Raw genomic sequence first — 20,523 nt, 5'->3', positions numbered from 1 at the left:
AAACAAAGCATGTACTTTGCATAGAAAGTGCACAGCGTGTATCTGTGTGTACTCTAATGTACTGTAGTACCTGTTTGTACTTTGCATGGAAAGTGCACAGCGTGTATCTGTGTAGAATGTAATGTAGTACCTGTTTGCTGAAGGTGTGAACCACATGCATCCAGTAATCCTCTGCCGGGTCGTAGCAGAATATGGACTTGGTGAGACCGCCGGACACATAGATCATGTTGTTGAGGGAGACCGCCGTGATGCAGCGCTTGGCGATGGGGATGTTGGCTCTTAGCAACCACACATCTGCCTCTGGATCATAGCACTGGACCTGTGTGACATGCAAGTGGGTTGCTCTTATTTGACTCTGGTGGAATAAAGTGCTGTAGAAGTGACACAAGTGTGACATACTTTCTATGTAACTTATGATGCCATCTACCCTGTGGTAGAAAAGAACGTCTATCTTCTTCTGTGGTTTGATTCTCTCCTCGCTCTTCAAAAAAAAAAAAAAAATCCCAAACAGTCGTCCCTCCGACACTGAACCGCAGCTAATGTGAACAACACATGTGCAGGGCCTTCACTCCAGCACAGGTCCTTTGGGATCAATTAAATGACCCCAAGAAGACAGGAGAGAGAAGCAACTTGAGGGAGCTGGAGTCAGTATGAACTCTTGACCCTGAAGGCCACGTCGAGTCAGATACAAATAGACAGACACTGGTGCTTTTGTTTTGTAGTGCCAGCCTGCCTGTCTGCCTGTCTACTCTGGGGATCACACACTAGTCTGGGGATCACACACACACACACACACACACACACACACACACACACACACACACACACACACACACACACACACACACACACACACACACACACACACACACACACACACACACACGAACACAATCGGCTACTCCAGGGCAATCCTACTCCAGCTTGAGTTGCTGTGAACGCCGCTGTCGTCCTGTTTACTGCTAGCTGTCTATCAGAGGATGAAAGTATGTGTAGCACGTCTTGGCCCAGATCTCTGTGGCTGTCTACATATCACATACTGGCACTGTTGTTGGCTCCACTTACAATGAGGAATGACACGTTACTCCACATGACTTTCCTTTTTGTTATCTAGCAGTCAATCAACGATCCCGACTCTGTTCCCATTAGTGTCACAGAAAGAATCTGTTTGATTTCATCACAAAACATGATTACTCTGATTCTTTATATTCCCATAAGCACAGTGTCACAGGACCCCATTATCATGTCATTCAAAGTGAATGAGCCAATCATCAATGACTCTGACTCATCGCCGACACAGGGAACATTAAACCTGAAATACTGTTTTGCATGAATTAGCACGGAAATAATGAGTAACGACTGATGCAGTATAACTTGATCTGCTTGATATCTGGATCAAACAGACCGGATGTGACCGATATCAATTAAAAAAAGATTGGCGATAGCTGACGCATACAGGTGGGGTTTCGGTTTGTATAACCACCTGTCTGCCCAATTATTATTACTTATGTCGAGTGTAATTTTTATGCTATGTAATTCTTGTTTTTAAAGTGTTGTTTTATTGTTTTTAACCTATGTACTGTAAAGTGTCTTTGAGTTTTTAGAAAAGCGCTCTATACATTTAATGTATTATTATTATTTTTTATTATCATCACCTCATCAAACTCCTCTCACAGGCTAAACATGTTTGGTAGCTTTCATTTAAATTCTTGTATCTTTTAGTGGTGTAATTATGTGTTTGGCATTCTTGAAAGAGGCCAACATCCATGTGGCTGTCATCGCCTTGTCCTTTAGCTTGTTTGATGTTGACGTTTCCATCTGTTCCCCACCTTGTCTGAGCAGGTGTTGTCGTCGGGCCCTCCGCCAATGACGAAGAGCTTGCCGGCACAGCTGGACACGGCCGGAGAGCTGACCGCCTCCTTCATGGGGGCCACTTCTGTCCAGCGGTTGGAGAAGGAGTCGTAGCACTCCACGCTGCTCAGGCGGCTCTGGCCGTCGTAGCCACCCACAGCGTAGACCTGAGGACAGACACACAGACGCGCCGGGCTTAGAGGATGAGTTGTGACTGACGGCTAAAGACACCTAAGCCGCCCGAAGCTTATCAAATAAAGCTAGATTGTGAAATTGTGACTGGTGCGTACTTACGTACACACGCACTGGGGGTGTTAACGGTACACAAAATTCACGGTCAGGTTCGATACGACACGGTATGTTTTCGATACAGCAAAAAAGTAGAAATGCAGAGAAATGTCCTTGACTTTAAAATGTGGTTTTATTTATTTTACTTATTTATTATTTTTATTTTCACAGTTTAAATTTTTATTTCAATTTACGACAATGTTTTTTTTTTTTTTTTACATTTTTTGTCTTTTTCCGTCTCAGTTTTAGTTGACCATGATATCATTGAAGAAGATTTGCACTCTTCAGCAGTGAAAGATTTGTTGTGGATTTTTGATTTGCAATGCGTAACCTACAGGCTTGCACCTAAATATCTAAATATCTATCTATCTATGTACTTATCTACCGAGAGAGATAGATGTGTTTATCCAAGGTTCCTGCTCTGTGTGTACGAACAATATTTGACACCTCGGCTGGGCACAAGGAGAACCAGTCTATCTGGTGGTGATCAACAAAGATGATATGATAACGCTTCTCAATATGCACTGCCGTCCTGGCCTGTCCTGTTTGTTCATACAGCAGGAAACACTGGCCTGGATCATCTGCTCAACTCCAACTACAACATGACCTCGGAACGCAAACTCCATCAGACACACTCTGGGCGTGCGGCATTGTAATCCTTTGAGCCACTGTCTGAGCTTCTTCATGACATTTCTTTTGTGTCTTTGATTTACTATTTTATATTGGCATCCATAAATCACTCAATTTGCGTGTGCTCCAGACAGGGCCTTACAGTGGAAAAGCAAGTTGTAAAAACGATGTTGTGTTGTGGTGTCATTATAATCTATACATCCTGGTCATAAATCAGCTAAGAGACAAATAGACAAGAAACTATGCACGTGAGTGGTGACTGTATGTGGCGCCATGGAACTGTAATTATCTCTGACAATGAACTTCGGAGGAAATTATGTTTTCATGCCTGTTTGTTCATCGGTTTGTTAGCAAGAAATTGCAAAAAGCTACAAATGTATTTGGCAGAAACTTGATTAATTCACATGATGGTATGTCAGAAGATAAAACCCAGAATTTGTAGAACTAGGCATCGGCTGCTGTGTGGCCTCACCTGCCCTATTGGCGTGTGTGTGTGTTGCTCACTAAATGTTATTGCATCAGTGATGTCACAATGCCTCCTTGTGTGTGTGTGTGTGTGTCCCATTATGATATCACTGATGACATCATCAGTGTGTGTGTGCCCCCCTATGACATCACTGATCAGTCTTGTCACGTCACAATGCCTCCTTGAGTGTGTGCATGCAAACGCACGTGTGTGTGTGTGTGTGCCCTTATGACATCACTTTTGACATCATCACTGATGACATCACATCATTAGCTAATTAGCCTAATTAAAAAATCCGGCTCTGTCAGGTTACCCGCACGGGTGCCCTTTACACACCCTGAAGGTTTCAGCCCGATCACACGTAAAACGGCATAGCTGTGGCTGAAGACAGAACTTGAAACAAACAAGTCCACAAACTCAATTTTATATATAGATTCAGCGTTACAGGTTTGCTGCCTTTTAGTTACATCTGCTACCCCTCAGGGGACAGCAAAGGACAGGAAGATGAGGAGGAATAGGCAAAGAGCAGCATGAAGAATGAATGAAATGCAAAAAGAAGCTAGAAAAGTGGGTCAAAGGAGGAGATTCACGATAGACTTCTAATATCCCTTTTCCTGAATAACAAAAGACTCAGATAATCACATGTCAGAGAACGACAGCCAGACACCGAGCAGTATTACTGGTTCAAGAGAGGACAATACTACTCATCAACAAACGTGCTGATCTTACAACACACTACCTCAAGGCTGTTCCTGCCTCTCTATTGAACCTACAAACAGGCTGAGAGTGAGAGAGAGAAAGAGTGAGTGAGTGAGTGAGAGAGAAAGAGAGAGACAGAGGGAGAGAGACAGAGAGATGTTGAGAGTGAGAGAGAGAAAGAGAGACAGAGGGAGAGAGAGAGAAGGTATGGAAAGGGGGAACAAAAACTCCAGAGGGAAGTTGATGGGACACCTGGATATATTTGCATAGCGACTGAGGCAGTTAAAAAATTCACAACATGACCACCTTTCTCAACTGAAACTAAGATTGAGAGATAATAGAAGCCTGTGACCCACGCATGGCATCGACCCAGCCATGGTGTGTGAGTGTGTGTGTGTGTGTGTGAGAGAGAGAGTGTGTGTCTGTGTTCAAATGCCAAAATGAGACGGAATAAGACTTTATATGGGCTCATGGACCAGCTTAATTTGAATATGTTGATGTGTAGGAGATAGTCAATCTGAAATCTGTGTGGTGTGAGTGAGAGACACACAGAGACAGACAGAAGAGAGATAGAGACAGACTTTGAGATGCAGGGAGATGCAGGAAATCAATGGAGCCAGATGAATGTGTTTGAGCAGCACCGATGCGGGCCGGAGCACGAGTCAGAGTCGTTTTTTCTCTGTGCTCGACTCAACCAGGTATCCAGACACCTCCCTGTGTGTGTGTGTGTGTGTGTGTGTGTGTGTGTAGGGGGGGGGTGGGTTTGTCCCCCATCACTCCACACACACTCGATAAACGCGCCACACGCTCTTGATACACCACAGAAGAGTACCGTATATCAATATAGGGGCATTCCGCGTTAACTTGATGATGGCAGCACATACTCCGCATGCATGTATGGCACAAACACTACAGGCCAAACGTGATGAATGACTCTCGGCAGTCGGCAGGCAGACTCACTCGCTACTGAAACAGCACTTTCATTGCTTACTTTATGGCTGTGACAATGGCCAAATGATTGCCAGTTTTCTCAACACACAGATAGTGAGAAATAGTTAGAGAGAGAGAGAGAGAGAGAGAGAGAGAGAGAGAGAGATACTGGCCTCTATTTTCCGACAGGCGCTATCCCCTAATAGTGCTTTGCGCACTGTTTGCGCGTGCCTTAAGGCACGGAAGATAGCATTCCGCCTTGCGCCGTCCGCCAGGTGTTCTGCCGAGTTTTGCTCCTCCGCCGAGCAGCAAAAAAAACCATCCCCACCTCACGGGAGCTACCGTACTTGTAATGATTTATACAGAAATGTAACCGTTTAAAAGTGATATAATTGTCTGGTAGACGTGATCTCCCTGATTTCTAAGTTAAAACAGCCCCGAAATATGTTGGGGATGCAATTCTCGGCGGGCATGCGGAAACGTTCACGGCACCTGTCGCAAGCGCAAATTAGAGCCATGGCAAAATCATCTGCGCCCCAAAATGCCTGCGCAAACAGGATTTGGGGCGGTCTTAACTACCAGAATTATTCACAGGCGTGGCCAGGCAAGGCTGGGCATTACGTCAATCAAAACCAATGAGATTCCCGTCTTGCAATGTCTGTTTGCGCGAGGCATGCAATATGCTGTAATTCTCTCCATGCATAATAGAGTGTACTCACTCGTGCGAGGACAGAGAGAGCTCATTGACAGATCGTCTGTGGTGCCAACGACCCTTTGGGTTATGAAGGTAAATAGCCTATGTCCATTGTCCAACACGTTTTCTCAATTCATTTCCCTCTTTGCAATGTGATAAAAGTTTCTCAGTGAGTTATAGTTGATTGCCTCACTGAATTATCTGCTAATACCCAATTTTAGCAGCATAATTTGATGTCTTGGCATGGCAAGGCTGTGCTTAATGACATATCCAAAAGGAATTCCACTTTCCACTGCGTAAATACCTCTCTGCGCTGGGATCGCGCAGTCGTAATCTCCGTGCAGCGCACCCAGCGCAGAGAGGTATTTGCTCGTAAGAGGTCCTTTTCAAAGCTCTTAGCGCAAAGTAATTGCGTGCTGCTGACGATAGCATAATGCCATCTATCCCACATTTTAGCGCTGAAATGCCTGCTTTGGCTTGTGGCAGCCAATGCCCAGTACAATTACGCCGTTAAACGAGCGCAAACGCTAAATTAGCGCTTTTGGGAAGATAGAGGCCACTGTGTCAAAAAGTGATTATACAGCCTGCACTCGTCACGTAGTTATTTTGCTATGAATAATTTTTATTCACTATTAGGCTACAAGTTATTTAATTGCACTATTGTATTGGTTTACACTTATTTTTGTCTTTGTATTTCGATGCTTTGGCAGCACTGGCCATCTGACATTCACGACCAATAAAACAAGGTGAATGGAAATTGAATCTGGAGAGCGTGAGAGAGAGACTAAGAGAAAGACAAAGAGAGAGAGAGAGAATGTGTGATAGATGAGAACAGCCGTCGCTGAGTGCAGGGTGAGCAAAACAAGTGGTGACCTATTTTTTTTTGCTTATACACTATGGAAACAAGACCAGTCCAACAGGACATCATAGAACGCAGGGACATTAATAAGTGTATGTGTGTGTGTGTGTGTGTGTGTGTGTGTGTGTGTGTGTGTGTGTGTGTGTGTGTGTTCTTGTACTTCTATCTCTGTGAGAACCAGTTTGAGTTTTAGACCTAAGGGTATTTGCGCAAGGTTAAGTCATTTTGGCCCGTCTTCACTTCTCTAAGGGGTCACTTTAGGGTTAAGGCTTTGGTGTAGGGTTAAGGTTAGAAGAACTAGGATTAGGTTCAATTTAGGATAAGGATTAATGTTATGCATGTCGTCGTTAGGGTTAGAGCTTCCATCGGAAGGTCCTCACAAGTATAGTGAGCCAAATGTATCTTTGTGTGTACACAAAGATACATTTGATGTACCCACTGAGTATGCATATTGTTTGCATAGTGAGTGACTGGAAGTCAACAGTGAGGCCTCTGTGAGTGCAAGTGTGATCATGCGTGTGGCACGTTCATTACGCAGACTTGTTGCCAACGTTCAGGTTTTGTTCCCCATACTAGTAACCGGAACATCAGTGCTCCACATCAAACAGGGAGATTACAGACTCTATGAGGAAATGACTTAGTGCAAAACTGCAGAGAAAACTACATCTATTTTGCCTATGGGGGTAACCCAATTCAGGGGGAGATGACAAGACGGAGATAGACTAGAGACAGGGCGGACAGAGAAGTGGCTGAGATAAGAGGATATATATATATAATAAACAAATATATATAAAAAACGAACTATTCGTCGATGGAAACAGTCATTGTGGTCCAATCTGTAAAATGGGAAATTAATGGTTATAAACACTAAAGGAGGAGAACAGAATTGTGAGGAAAAACGACAGAGAAAGACAAAGGAGACAGCGAAGTGCTTGAGATAAGAGGATAGATGTAATTTGATTCAAGAACAGACTAATTTAAAAAAAAATCCTCAAATGGAAATTTTCCCTTTGATCTGAAATTTCCACGATGGGCAATGAGAGAGGAACTAGAAGTAGAAAAAGACCATTAATAACATCTAAAGGCATCAAAAAAGGAACTAAGAGCATCAAAATGGCACGAGAGAAAGGCATGTTGGGAGTCTGCAACAGGAAAGGAGAGAGCGGAGAAAATAAAAGAAACGGCGAGATGAAGAGGATGAAAGAGAAGACGAAACCACATGCGTGTGACAGATGCAGGAAGCGGTCTCAAATGAGAGCTTACCCTTGGATTTAACGACTTCGAGGAATGTGTTTTTCTAGAAAGTGCCTGAGCTTGTTTGTGTGTTTGTTTGTGTGTGTGTGTGTGTGTGTGTGTGTGTGTGTGTGTGTGTGTGTGTGTGTGTGTGTGTGTGTGTGTACTATGTATGTGTGACTGTTTGTATGTGAGGTTTGAGCTGGCTGGCAAGGTGAACTCATCCTGGGTTACAGGTCCTGAATTGAACATGTGAAATGAATGATAGGTTGAGTATGAGACATGGAGGATGAGCAAGAACGTCCTCTACTATGGCTGCTTATTTTAAGACCGAGCAAACATCTGCCCCCTGAGGCTGTGAATGAATCATTGACAGGATGTACACACAGCATAGAAGAGAGGAATTATTCAACTTGATTCATATGGATCCACTTAACATGCTTGTTGGACTCTTTAGTCATATGGATCCACTTAACATGCTTGTTGGACTCTTTAGTCAGCTCCACATCAGTAAGTGTAAACTTGACTGGCCTCCTGTAATATTCTAGAGCCAAGTTGAATCATGGCAGCCTTATCGATGCAACGTGTTGTTGTTTTTCACTGTACCCTGATGATCCCTGACTCGCTTTAGGGTTCATTACTGACTTGTATAGCCACAGTGTGACTGTCTTTAGGGTTCATTACTGACTTGTATAGCCACAGTGTGACTGTCTTTAGGGTTCATTACTGACTTGTATAGCCACAGTGTGACTGTCTTTAGGGTTCATTACTGACTTGTACAGCCACAGTGTGACTGTCTTTAGGGTTCATTACTGACTTGTATAGCCACAGTGTGACTGTCTTTAGGGTTCATTACTGACTTGTATAGCCACAGTGTGACTGTCTTTAGGGTTCATTACTGACTTGTACAGCCACAGTGTGACTGTCTTTAGGGTTCATTACTGACTTGTACAGCCACAGTGTGACACAGCCACAGTGTGACTGTCTTTAGGGTTCATTACTGACTTGTATAGCCACAGTGTGACACAGCCACAGTGTGACTGTCTTTAGGGTTCGTTACTGACTTGTACAGCCACAGTGTGACTGTCTTTAGGGTTCATTACTGACTTGTACAGTCACAGTGTGACACAGCCACAGTGTGACTGTCTTTAGGGTTCATTACTGACTTGTACAGCCACAGTGTGACTGTCTTTAGGGTTCATTACTGACTTGTACAGTCACAGTGTGACACAGCCACAGTGTGACTGTCTTTGCATGCGAGCGAGCATGCCTGACTTTGTTGTTTCTGTGGCAAGGCAACTCAGCACTTTGGGTGTTGTTTGGAAGTCACTGCAAGACCAATGCAGACTGTCCAGAAGCAGATCTCCAACAGACCAATGCAGACTGTCCAGGATCAGGCCACCGCACGCCAGCAGCAGCGAGAGAAACAATGTTTGCGCAATCACTGCAAATGATAACAGACTGGCTGTGCTGTGCCCTTGCTGACAGAGAATTCACTGTTTCAGCCCAGAGCTTTTCCAGGAACAGTTGGTACTTGTGTGCATGCGCCGTGTGTGTGTGTGTGTGTGTGTGTGTGTGTGTGTGTATGTGTGTATGTGTGTGTGTGTGTGTGCGTCGTGTGTGTGTGTGTGTGTGTGTGTGTGTGTGTGTGTATGTGTGTATGTGTGTGTGTGTGTGTGTGTGTGTGTGCTTATGCACATGGATGTACGTGTACATGTGATGGCGTGTCTAAGTAAGTGGTATGTATGTCTGTGAGCCCCTTTATGCTCGGCCTGCTCTGACAATCAGTGGCTGTTGCCCATTATTACACAACAACACTAATAAGACTAAATGACAGGTTTGGAAGGCTTTCAGGAGGCACACATGACTTTGTATTATGAGTGGTCAACATTTGTTTTGCATTATGATGGCCTTTACAAGCATGGATGAACGCCATGCTATGAGGACAGACTTGAATCTCCAGTTTAAGAACTTTTAACAACAAAATGTGTACAGTAGTTAAACGGTAATAATTGCACGGGTACATTGTAATTAAATCTAATGATAGAGTTTCCGCTCTCCACACGAGAATGCTGTATTCCATTGAAAATACTGAACTTTGTTTTATGTGCACACTGGCCTTGGTCTATATGTCTCCATAATCAGTGTGTTTATAAGCTGTACAGGAGCCTGTGTATGTTTCTATGTATGGCCACTGCAGCCTGCATGTGACCGAGGAGAGACAGAAGAAGCATGATCTGGCCCAGTGGACTACAGCAGGCGAGGGAGGTGTGAGGTACTGGCACACATCATCCAGTAAAGTAAACTCCCACTGCCCTCGGATAGGAAAATGCACCCAGCGCTGTATTAGAGACTATAGATAGACACAGTTCCAGAATAGAAGCACTGATCCAGGATCATTGGTCAGGTTGCATGTAAACATAAACTTTCCATACGCATGCTGGTGTCAGATCGCCATCGCTATTCTGATACTTGACATATAGCGGGCTCAGAGGAGATTTGAGGGAATAACTCAAAGTTGGATTCTTTGTGTTGAAGCTGGTTCTGTGTATCCAGGGTGTGTGAGCTGGCACTGCCCGTTTACAAACCCTGGAGGTGACAAACGGCTGCTTCAGATGGTTTGAATAGGATATCACTCCTACTCACGTGGCGCCCTCAAGGAGCAAGATGGAAGATGCTTGACAAGCAGACAGCTTAGTCAAATGTGACACTGGAATCCACTACTGTAGCCTGCCTCTGCCTGTCAGTGACGAGTGACTGATGTGTACAGGAAGTCGATGCATGTCAGTGATGAGTGACTGATGTGTACAGTAAGTCGATGGATGCACATCAATTAATGTCAGTCAGACAGACAGACTTCTTCGTGTTTACAAAACATGCTGGCAAGCAGTAGGTAAGTTTCCAGAGAATCTTACGGACTTTTATTTAACCACAGATCAGGTATTACCAGGGGCGCAATGGAGGCTAAATGCAAGTAAACACAGTTTACCCTCCTCTTTGAAATGAGGCTGATCGTTTACTCACCTATTTTCAGATCACCCGTATCAATCAATGAGGGGAAAGAAGATGGGTAGTTTAGCCACCTCTGTATTTACCACTACACCTGGGTATTACCACCTCTGTATTTACCACTACACCTGGGTATTACCACCTCTGTATTTACCACTACACCTGGGTATTACCACCTCTGTATTTACCACTACACCTGGGTATTACCACCTCTGTATTTACCACTACACCTGGGTATTACCACCTCTGTATTTACCACTACACCTGGGTATTACCACCTCTGTATTTACCACTACACCTGGGTATTACCACCTCTGTATTTACCACTACACCTGGGTATTACCACCTCTGTATTTACCACTACACCTGGGTATTACCACCTCTGTATTTACCACTACACCTGGGTATTACCACCTCTGTATTTACCACTACACCTGGACCTGGGTATTACCACCTCTGTATTTACCACTACACCTGGGTATTACCACCTCTGTATTTACCACTACACCTGGGTATTACCACCTCTGTATTTACCACTACACCTGGGTATTACCACCTCTGTATTTACCACTACACCTGGGTATTACCACCTCTGAATTTACCACTACACCTGGGTATTACCACCTCTGTATTTACCACTACACCTGGGTATTACCACCTCTGTATTTACCACTACACCTGGGTATTACCACCTCTGTATTTACCACTACACCTGGGTATTACCACCTCTGTATTTACCACTACACCTGGGTATTACCACCTCTGTATTTACCACTACACCTGGGTATTACCACCTCTGTATTTACCACTACACCCCTGGGTATTACCACCTCTGTATTTACCACTACACCTGGGTATTACCACCTCTGTATTTACCACTACACCTGGGTATTACCACCTCTGTATTTACCACTACACCTGGGTATTACCACCTCTGTATTTACCAATTACCACTACACCTGGGTATTACCACCTCTGTATTTACCAATTACCACTACACCTGGGTATTACCACCTCTGTATTTACCACTACACCTGGGTATTACCACCTCTGTATTTACCACTACACCTGGGTATTACCACCTCTGTATTTACCACTACACCTGGGTATTACCACCTCTGTATTTACCACTACACCTGGGTATTACCACCTCTGTATTTACCACTACACCTGGGTATTACCACCTCTGTATTTACCACTACACCTGGGTATTACCACCTCTGTATTTACCACTACACCTGGGTATTACCACCTCTGTATTTACCACTACACCTGGGTATTACCACCTCTGTATTTACCACTACACCTGGGTATTACCACCTCTGTATTTACCACTACACCTGGGTATTACCACCTCTGTATTTACCACTACACCTGGGTATTACCACCTCTGTATTTACCACTACACCTGGGTATTACCACCTCTGTATTTACCACTACACCTGGGTATTACCACCTCTGTATTTACCACTACACCTGGGTATTACCACCTCTGTATTTACCACTACACCTGGGTATTACCACCTCTGTATTTACCACTACACCTGGGTATTACCACCTCTGTATTTACCACTACACCTGGGTATTACCACCTCTGTATTTACCACTACACCTGGGTATTACCACCTCTGTATTTACCACTACACCTGGGTATTACCACCTCTGTATTTACCACTACACCCCTGGGTATTACCACCTCTGTATTTACCACTACACCTGGGTATTACCACCTCTGTATTTACCACTACACCTGGGTATTACCACCTCTGTATTTACCACTACACCTGGGTATTACCACCTCTGTATTTACCACTACACCTGGGTATTACCACCTCTGTATTTACCACTACACCCCTGGGTATTACCACCTCTGTATTTACCACTACACCTGGGTATTACCACCTCTGTATTTACCACTACACCCCTGGGTATTACCACCTCTGTATTTACCACTACACCTGGGTATTACCACCTCTGTATTTACCACTACACCTGGGTATTACCACCTCTGTATTTACCACTACACCTGGGTATTACCACCTCTGTATTTACCACTACACCTGGGTATTACCACCTCTGTATTTACCACTACACCTGGGTATTACCACCTCTGTATTTACCACTACACCTGGGTATTACCACCTCTGTATTTACCACTACACCTGGGTATTACCACCTCTGTATTTACCACTACACCCCTGGGTATTACCAGAGCAACATGATGAGGTGTGACATTACAAACCACTTCTTTGTTATCCTACTTCTCTCTAGCACCAGGAACTCAAAACGTCAGTTGGTACACACCTAAATCCTGAAGGCCTTTTTTACATGCAGAGGCTGCCAGCTTTCCCTAACTGTAACTGTTAACTGTAAACTGAAGTCTATGGTGTGTGTGTGTGTGTGTGTGTGTGTGTGTGTGTGTGTGTGTCAGATAGACAAAGATGGAGAGGAATATGTAGAGGGCTGAGGTCCCTCCTCACCTTGCCCAGCAGGACGGCCATCTTGTGTCTCCAGCGGCCCTTGTTGAGGGAGGCCACTCTGATCCACAGGTTGAGCTGCGAGTTATACATCCACACATCCCTGCTGTTGATACGACCGCCTGAAACACAACACATACATTACACATATTTTTGCACATCAATATAATCATTTCTTCCAAGTCTGTTTTAATGGGCTCTTCTCTAAAAGTTAAGTCCATTTTGAGCCAAGTTTAAGTCAAGGTAGAAAAACGCAAGCCATCTCAGATGATTTTTTCAAATCCAGTTGATGTTGTAAAAAATAATGTGTCTAAAAATAAAGCCAAGTTACTCTTGGAGAACATCCCAGCTGTGAGCGGATTATTATGTGTTTATGTCAAAGAAACCTTTCACTTCCTAACTAGGTCAAAGCTGCCAGTCTTATCTGAGTTTGACCTAGGCTTGGTCCACTCTGTTCACCTTGCAACTGAGTAAACACAACACACACACAACACACACAAATCTTATACACAGCTGCCAGTTGACTCTTTGTTCCCTGTTTCACACACGCACGCGCGTACACACAATTTTATACACAGCTGCCAGTTGACTCTTTGTTCTCTCTTGCACGCGCACACACACACACACACACACACACACACACACACACACACACACACACACACACACACACACACACACACACACACACACAGTTAGGATCTTTTGTTAATGACGGAACCACAAAAACAACAGCATTTTTGGCTGAGTTCCTGTTCTCGGTCTCTGGGCGAACATGTATTATCACAAGCTGTCCCCCCTCGTTTTTTTTTATTGCAGCTGCTGCAGAGACAACAACAAAGTTGGGCAGTCAGTCAAGCGGGTTGCACTATGACCCAGACACGTTCTTAACAAGCCCCGACACGGCCTCTATCTCTCAACCGCTCCTCCACACACACCTGCCTGGTGATCCTGCACAGACTGTTATGAAATACACTGATCCTTAATCAAACACATTCAGCTTTCTACTAGCAGTGCCTGGGAGGCACGTCCCAGACGGGATGAAATATAGGTTAAACAGAAAGAAGGGGGGAAAAAACACCCAGGTGTTGAAGGAAGCAGGTGCAGGTTTAGGAGCAGTCATGTGATATCATAGGCCTAGAGCCCCTACAGTATGTTGGGCAGGTCAGGCCCCCTTCTCCCCTGCCCCCCTCCCCATATGCATAGGCTACTCCTGAGTCCTGATTGGTCCATCTTCTCGTGCTCCAAACTGACATCGTGCTACAAACGGACACCTCGTGCTACAAACGGACACACGTCGTAACGTATAGAAGCGGCTGCACTGCTTAAAAAGGATGTCAGTCTCAAGGAAAAAGTTGAGGGGAAAAAAGCAAGGTACTGTAGCATGTTGTCTGCAAAAAGCATAACATTGGTGTCATCTGAAAAGCTAGGGAGATATTGGGACAATAGCATTACTGCTGTGTTATCACAACCAGTAGCAGTCAGCGTCTGGCCGATATCCAACAATAAGTTCAGGAGAGGAGAGTGATGATTGATTTGCATGTGAGTGTGTGTAAGCACGAGTGTGTTTGTGTGTGTGGTTGTAGCGTACTCACTCAGTGTGAGTGTGTAAGCACGAGTGTGTTTGTGTGTGTGGTTGTAGCGTACTCACTCAGTGTGAGTGTGTGTAAGCACGTGTGTTTGTGTGTGTGGTTGTAGCGTACTCACTCAGTGTGAGTGTGTGTGTAAGCACGAGTGTGTTTGTGTGTGTGTGGTTGTAGCGTACTCACTCAGTGTGAGTGTGTAAGCACGAGTGTGTTTGTGTGTGTGGTTGTAGCGTACTCACTCAGTGTGAGTGTGTGTAAGCACGAGTGTTTGTGTGTGTGTGGTTGTAGCGTACTCACTCAGTGTGAGTGTGTGTAAGCACGAGTGTGTTTGTGTGTGTGGTTGTAGCGTACTCACTCAGTGTGAGTGTGTGTAAGCACGAGTGTGTTTGTGTGTGTGGTTGTAGCGTACTCACTCAGTGTGAGTGTGTGTAAGCACGAGTGTGTTTGTGTGTGTGTGGTTGTAGCCTACTCACTCAGCACATTAAACACAGACACGACAGTGACAATCTGCGTTATTTCACACTGGGACATAAATTGATTTCATGGTGGTATCAGTTAATATAATGTGGAATATGAAAATCAATAAGAAGAGACTTTTAATTGCCGTCAAATCGCACTTCTCTGTTTAAACCCTGATGCCCCCCTGAGGGGAGGAGTTTCTCGCTTACGAGAAGGACTTAATAGGATAATGTGGTCTGATCTAACAATGAAATCAAAGGATTTCTCAATGCATTCATGTTTGCTATGGCGGCATCTGCCATTAGCTGTCGGGTGTTTTCTTTTGACAGAAGACATGTGGTGGGCGGCTATATGGAGCAATAATTATGTTATAAAGAGAACTTGCCAATGAAAACAAGTGAGTCTGGTTCCCTGCTGTATTCACATGCACACAAAGCAGACATTTTTCACTATTGCTGTTGTGAGATAGCTGACAGACTAGACGGGTGGGGTAAACAACAGCCTCGCGTTTCATTCTAGCAATCAATAAAATAAGGTCCTTCAAGGGTAATCCATCACCTAGTTAATTACTGGTTACAGTAGTTTACCTCTTATGACTTTTTTGTTGTGAGGTAATAAAATTATCATTACTGTTCAGTCATTAAATGACGCTACAGGACACAGAGAGAGGTAGTCATAGCAAGAGGGAGTTAGTCATAGCATGTGTGTGTCAGATAATCTGCTGGATAGCCAGAGAGACAGAGAGTCTGCACCCCTTGAGGCTTCCGTTGGAAAGGATTTGCATGAAAGACTCAGGTTGAATTGGGACTTAACAACACTTCAAAGAGGGTCATGCAAACCTACGCTGCTTGTTAAAATAACTTCCTTTACAATTATGCTATTTTCTCACAGTTGACTTGAGTCGGTCAAGTCCTACTGGCTCAAAGGGGAGGGACCACTGTTGTTAATTATTGTTCTTACAGTAAGAGTCAAGCTGACTGGGGGCGTCCTAGGATGATTTGTATGACAGCTTTGCTAGAACGAGACATTTTCGCATGGCTTAGTGCTACTGGTAGTGGTCCAGTTAAGTATGGTATGGAATTCCTGTCCAGTGAGGAGACAACTGCAGTGCAGACGCCAGGCCGCCTGTGACTCTGGCATGCATCATAATGTACTGCCTCAGACAAGCACGTGTGTTGGTGCTCACTAGCTGATAACACCCGAATTAAGTATTTACACACACTAGAATCAGATAGCAAAGAGTATTTGATGTCTTTTAAACCAAAGATAACAAAGAGTGAGAATATTAATTTGAGGTTGCTGACTGTAACCATCACACTCACTTTTGCTCTGACAAAGTGGATGATGCCGACACTGCAGTGAGTGATTTGCTGTGAGTGTGAGAAAAGCAGTGGTGGTCAGGTCACTGGTCAGGGTGCCTGTCCTGTCCAGGGACAGATCAAAGCACTGGTGGTCAGGTCACTGGTCAGGGTGCCTGTCCTGTCCAGGGACAGATCAAATCAGTGGTGGTCAGGTCACTGGTCAGGGTGCCTGTCCAGGGACAGATCCACTGGAGGGATTTCATATACCCGTCTGAGACACATCCTATTTAAGCCCACAGCTAACTGCAGCTGTGCTGGAGACTGGAGGGCCTCCAAAGGTATTTACCCCAGCTCCCAGTGGAGAGGGAGAGGGTGAGAGAGCGTGAGAGAGAGACAGACAGAGAGAGAGAGAGAGAGAGAGAGAGAGTGTTAATATAGTAAAAGAAAAAATAAAGGCAGGAATGTATGGATGTAGGTGAAAAATGGGTCAATGAAGAAGATAAAATGTCATAAAGTAATTTAACGTGGGGTTGGGGGTGAGTGAGTGTATGTGTGTGTGAGAGAGAGACGAGAGAGAGAGAGAGAGAGAGAGAGAGAGAGAGAGAGAGAGAGGAGGAGGGGGGGGGTATGTTGACTTTTCCAGGCAGTGCTTGCGGGTAGATTGATAGCACACACGTGAGGACTTGGCATGGGCTCGACATGGAAATGCATAAACACTGCACCCTCTGAAGGAGACGACTCTCTCTCTCTCATCTTCTCTGTCTCTTCTTTCTTTGTCTCTACTTCTTTCTACTTCTCCTTTCGTCTGTGGTCTCTCCCTGCAGTCCCCTTTTTCCTGCATACCTCATAAAAAGCATGTTGGAGCACAGGCACATCTGAGCTTCTATCAAAGAATATTCCTGGAAAGCAATCAATGAAAAACGTGAACTTGTTGCCCTATATCCCACGAGCCATATAGAATAGCATCCTAACAGTAACAGGTTTCAATCAATCCTTGGCTTTACATGCTGGTGTCTCATTACTCAGGATGCATGACGTGATGCTGCTGTCTTGTTGAATCTAGGGCACTTTTCACCAGAGGAGGCTTGCACCATACTTGGCCCATTCAAACAATGCAGCAGCCTGGCCAGGGGGTCATGCACACTATAACAACAACATAGTAACATAATATTTAGGTTCCTTCTAAGCATATACCCCATCCCAAACATTTGCAGTTGACTCAAACCAAAAATGGATGTTAGATGAGTGCATTATTGGACGTCCTAGAAAGCGGCATAGCTTATATGGAGCCGGGTGACCCTGCGGATTGGCCAATAGGAAGAGAGAGAGAGCGATCGAGCCGGCCAATAAGGGCCTCCCTCGGCACTGAGTGTGGAGAGTGCATCCAGATGTTGCTCTCATATTTTCCTTCGTCTCAAACGGGCTGTGGCTGTAAAAATAACTCAGGAGGGCAAACAGCCGCAATGCCCTTTCCTGCCACTACACCAAGAGATTAGGGGGCAAGTCCGGCACAGACAAGCACCATGTCCATTAACACTCACTATAATAGGTATTTTATTTATTTATTTATTTATTTATTTATTTATAGGATGAAGTCTTACAGTACTCAAGGTTCCTACAAACACGCGTCTGGAAAGTCTGTAATATATGAAAAATATATTTGTAATTTCTACGTCTTCATAAGTTTGGAAGTTTCACAAAAGTTTGGAATAGTGTGGGGAAATGTAATTGTACTGTACTGATGTCCTTTGAGTTACATGAAAATATTCAATCAAATCAAGAATTTAAAGTCTGGAAAAAGTCGGGAATTGACACTGTGTAGTAGGAAGCCTGAGTACCGTAGTTGAAAGAAATGGGACCTTGTAAGAACCGAGGATACACTGAATCTAAACTGGCAACATATGTGTAAAGCAGTATTAGGACTCACTGCTACCTAATGCACTGGGCTCGTACCTGACACCAGAATGTCGTTGCGGAGGGCACAGACAGCATACTCTGATTTGGTGAACTCGGGGAGTTTGGCCAGTGATTTCCACTCTCCTGTGACCGGGTCGTAGCATTCAGTGTAGGGCAGGTTGAAGCCCCCGACCCTCTCACAGCCCCCCACCACCACAATGACCTCAGAGAAGCCCGTCGACCTGCACGGAGGAAAGAAGGAGAGACAGAGGGAGGCAGAGAGGAGAGACAGAGGGAGGCAGAGAGACAATGTGGGATGGGGGGAGAAACACAACACAGCTCAGGCACAAAACGAAAATATGTCACATTTAAAAAGCATGGTGTCACTCTGCAGGAATGCCGCACACAGTACAATCGTGTTATCAATCTAATTCAATTATAGTTTCAGACAAAGAGTGATGGAAACAAGGCGCTACAGAACATCACATGACACATCAACACATGGTGAGACAGATCATTAAAGATGGCGGATAGTCATGCTGGGGCAGGTACCGATTGGATTGGCGTTTTCCGTTGGCATAGGCTCATTTATCTTCAAGGCACATGACAATTGAAATATCAACACAGGCTACAACAATAACACACTTAAGGCGTTATGAATCTTTTTTTCCGCCCCGTGCTCAGAATGCTTTCCTCTCTAGCTGCTCAAAATACATGCCTTGCATATGACCTCATTTCCTATGGGGGAGGTCATTTACTGCAGCTTTGTTTTCTTATTGTACCATTCAGAATCACTGACGCTGGACAGAGGCTACATGGGATCTCTGCATATTATGAAAATCCCAACACCACTGGAAGTGTAATCGCAGACCAAACAGGATGTTTCCTATGCACCTTTCCCCTGTATTCCTCCTGTCTGTTTATTAGGCACTGGCTATATGTGATAATAACATATAGATCAGATAGAGAGGTAAGAGATTGGGATCACGTGCTTGTGTAACGCTATAGGATAACATAGCGCCAGAAGCTGTTCAGGTTTGTGTGTGTGTGTGTGTGTGTGTGGGGGGGGGGGGGGGGGGGGGGGTGAGTGCGCACATGTGCAAAATGTGAATAATTTGTAATTGAGAAACTGTGAAGCAAGAGAAGAGACGATGATTATTCGGAGCTTGGTGTGACCCTGGGGGCTTCCCAAGACAAGAGGGGCCCCACTATGGGCACATGCAAAGGGGGGAATTAGGCACCTGTTTGCAGCAGGAACAAGAGGATTGGGCCCACAGGGCAACAGACAGTAGGGAGACTAACTGCCGCCTGTCTGCTCGATCTGATCACATCTGCCTGGATACTGACACGATAAGCCTGAAACACGTCACACAGCCCAGCCAGCCAACACCTTGCTGTGGACCACTGTTAACCCTTTGCAGCGGGTCTGGGACAGAAGGGCAGCTGCACTGTTCACTTTACACCAGGCCTCCATTGTGGTCTTATGAAAGAAGGGGTAACGCCTGCACACTTACTCCATGCCACAAAAGATGAATAGCAACAAAGTTGCCACTATTCAACTTTTGGCATGGAATAAGTGTGCAGGCGTGACCCCTTTTTCATTGACACAGTTTTTTTTATAGCTATTTTCTTTTCTTCTTTTTTTATAAATGGATTTAGTCGGAGCCCAAAAATAACCTGCGAAAGATGTTATATTACCGGTTATTATTGTTGTTATTACTAGTATTACACTATGTTAAAATGGGAATGTTTTTTATTCCTTGTGAAAAATTGCTTTTTTTTGGATATCCGAGATTTCGGTCAGACAGCAACTCTATGTGATGTGCATATATTAACTACTCTCCTTCTACATTGTGTCTTACTCAGAATGTTTCAGTCAGCACCAGTCCTCGTCTTTCAAATATTAAACTATAGCATCCAACTGGACACTATACACACGTCAAACACTTAAGAGACAGAGAACGAGGTGTAAAATGAACAGGTGAACAACACACCAGAAGCGCGAACACGTCAGCAAGGTGAGTTACACAACTGGTATGACAACAAGACTCGACATTTCATGATTGCCGTTCTTTGCATCACTTCCTGCTCAACCGAAATATGTATGAACATGCCTTGTCTCTTGCCTCATCATGATACATTTTC

The 20,523-nt window shown here is 44.5% G+C and overlaps 1 protein-coding gene across 1 annotated transcript in view; it reads right to left on the bottom strand.

Annotated features, from left to right (window-relative positions):
• The window catches only part of klhl24a (kelch-like family member 24a), a 28,353-nt gene that overhangs the window by 3,832 nt on the left and 3,998 nt on the right, over nt 1-20,523 (bottom strand). The window contains exons 4-7 of the mRNA XM_083659451.1: nt 18,436-18,620; nt 13,140-13,258; nt 1,830-2,018; nt 131-319 (exon numbers count right to left, since the gene is read on the bottom strand). Of these exons, the coding sequence (XP_083515577.1) occupies nt 131-319; nt 1,830-2,018; nt 13,140-13,258; nt 18,436-18,620 (682 nt within the window). The remainder of the gene's footprint in view (nt 1-130; nt 320-1,829; nt 2,019-13,139; nt 13,259-18,435; nt 18,621-20,523) is intronic.

Source organism: Poromitra crassiceps (assembly GCF_964638095.1).
Source record: "Poromitra crassiceps genome assembly, chromosome: 23".
Classification (NCBI taxonomy): Eukaryota; Metazoa; Chordata; class Actinopteri; order Beryciformes; family Melamphaidae; genus Poromitra; species Poromitra crassiceps.
The sequence above is the reverse complement of the archived record's forward strand: the minus strand, read 5'-3'. Positions and strand labels throughout refer to the sequence as shown.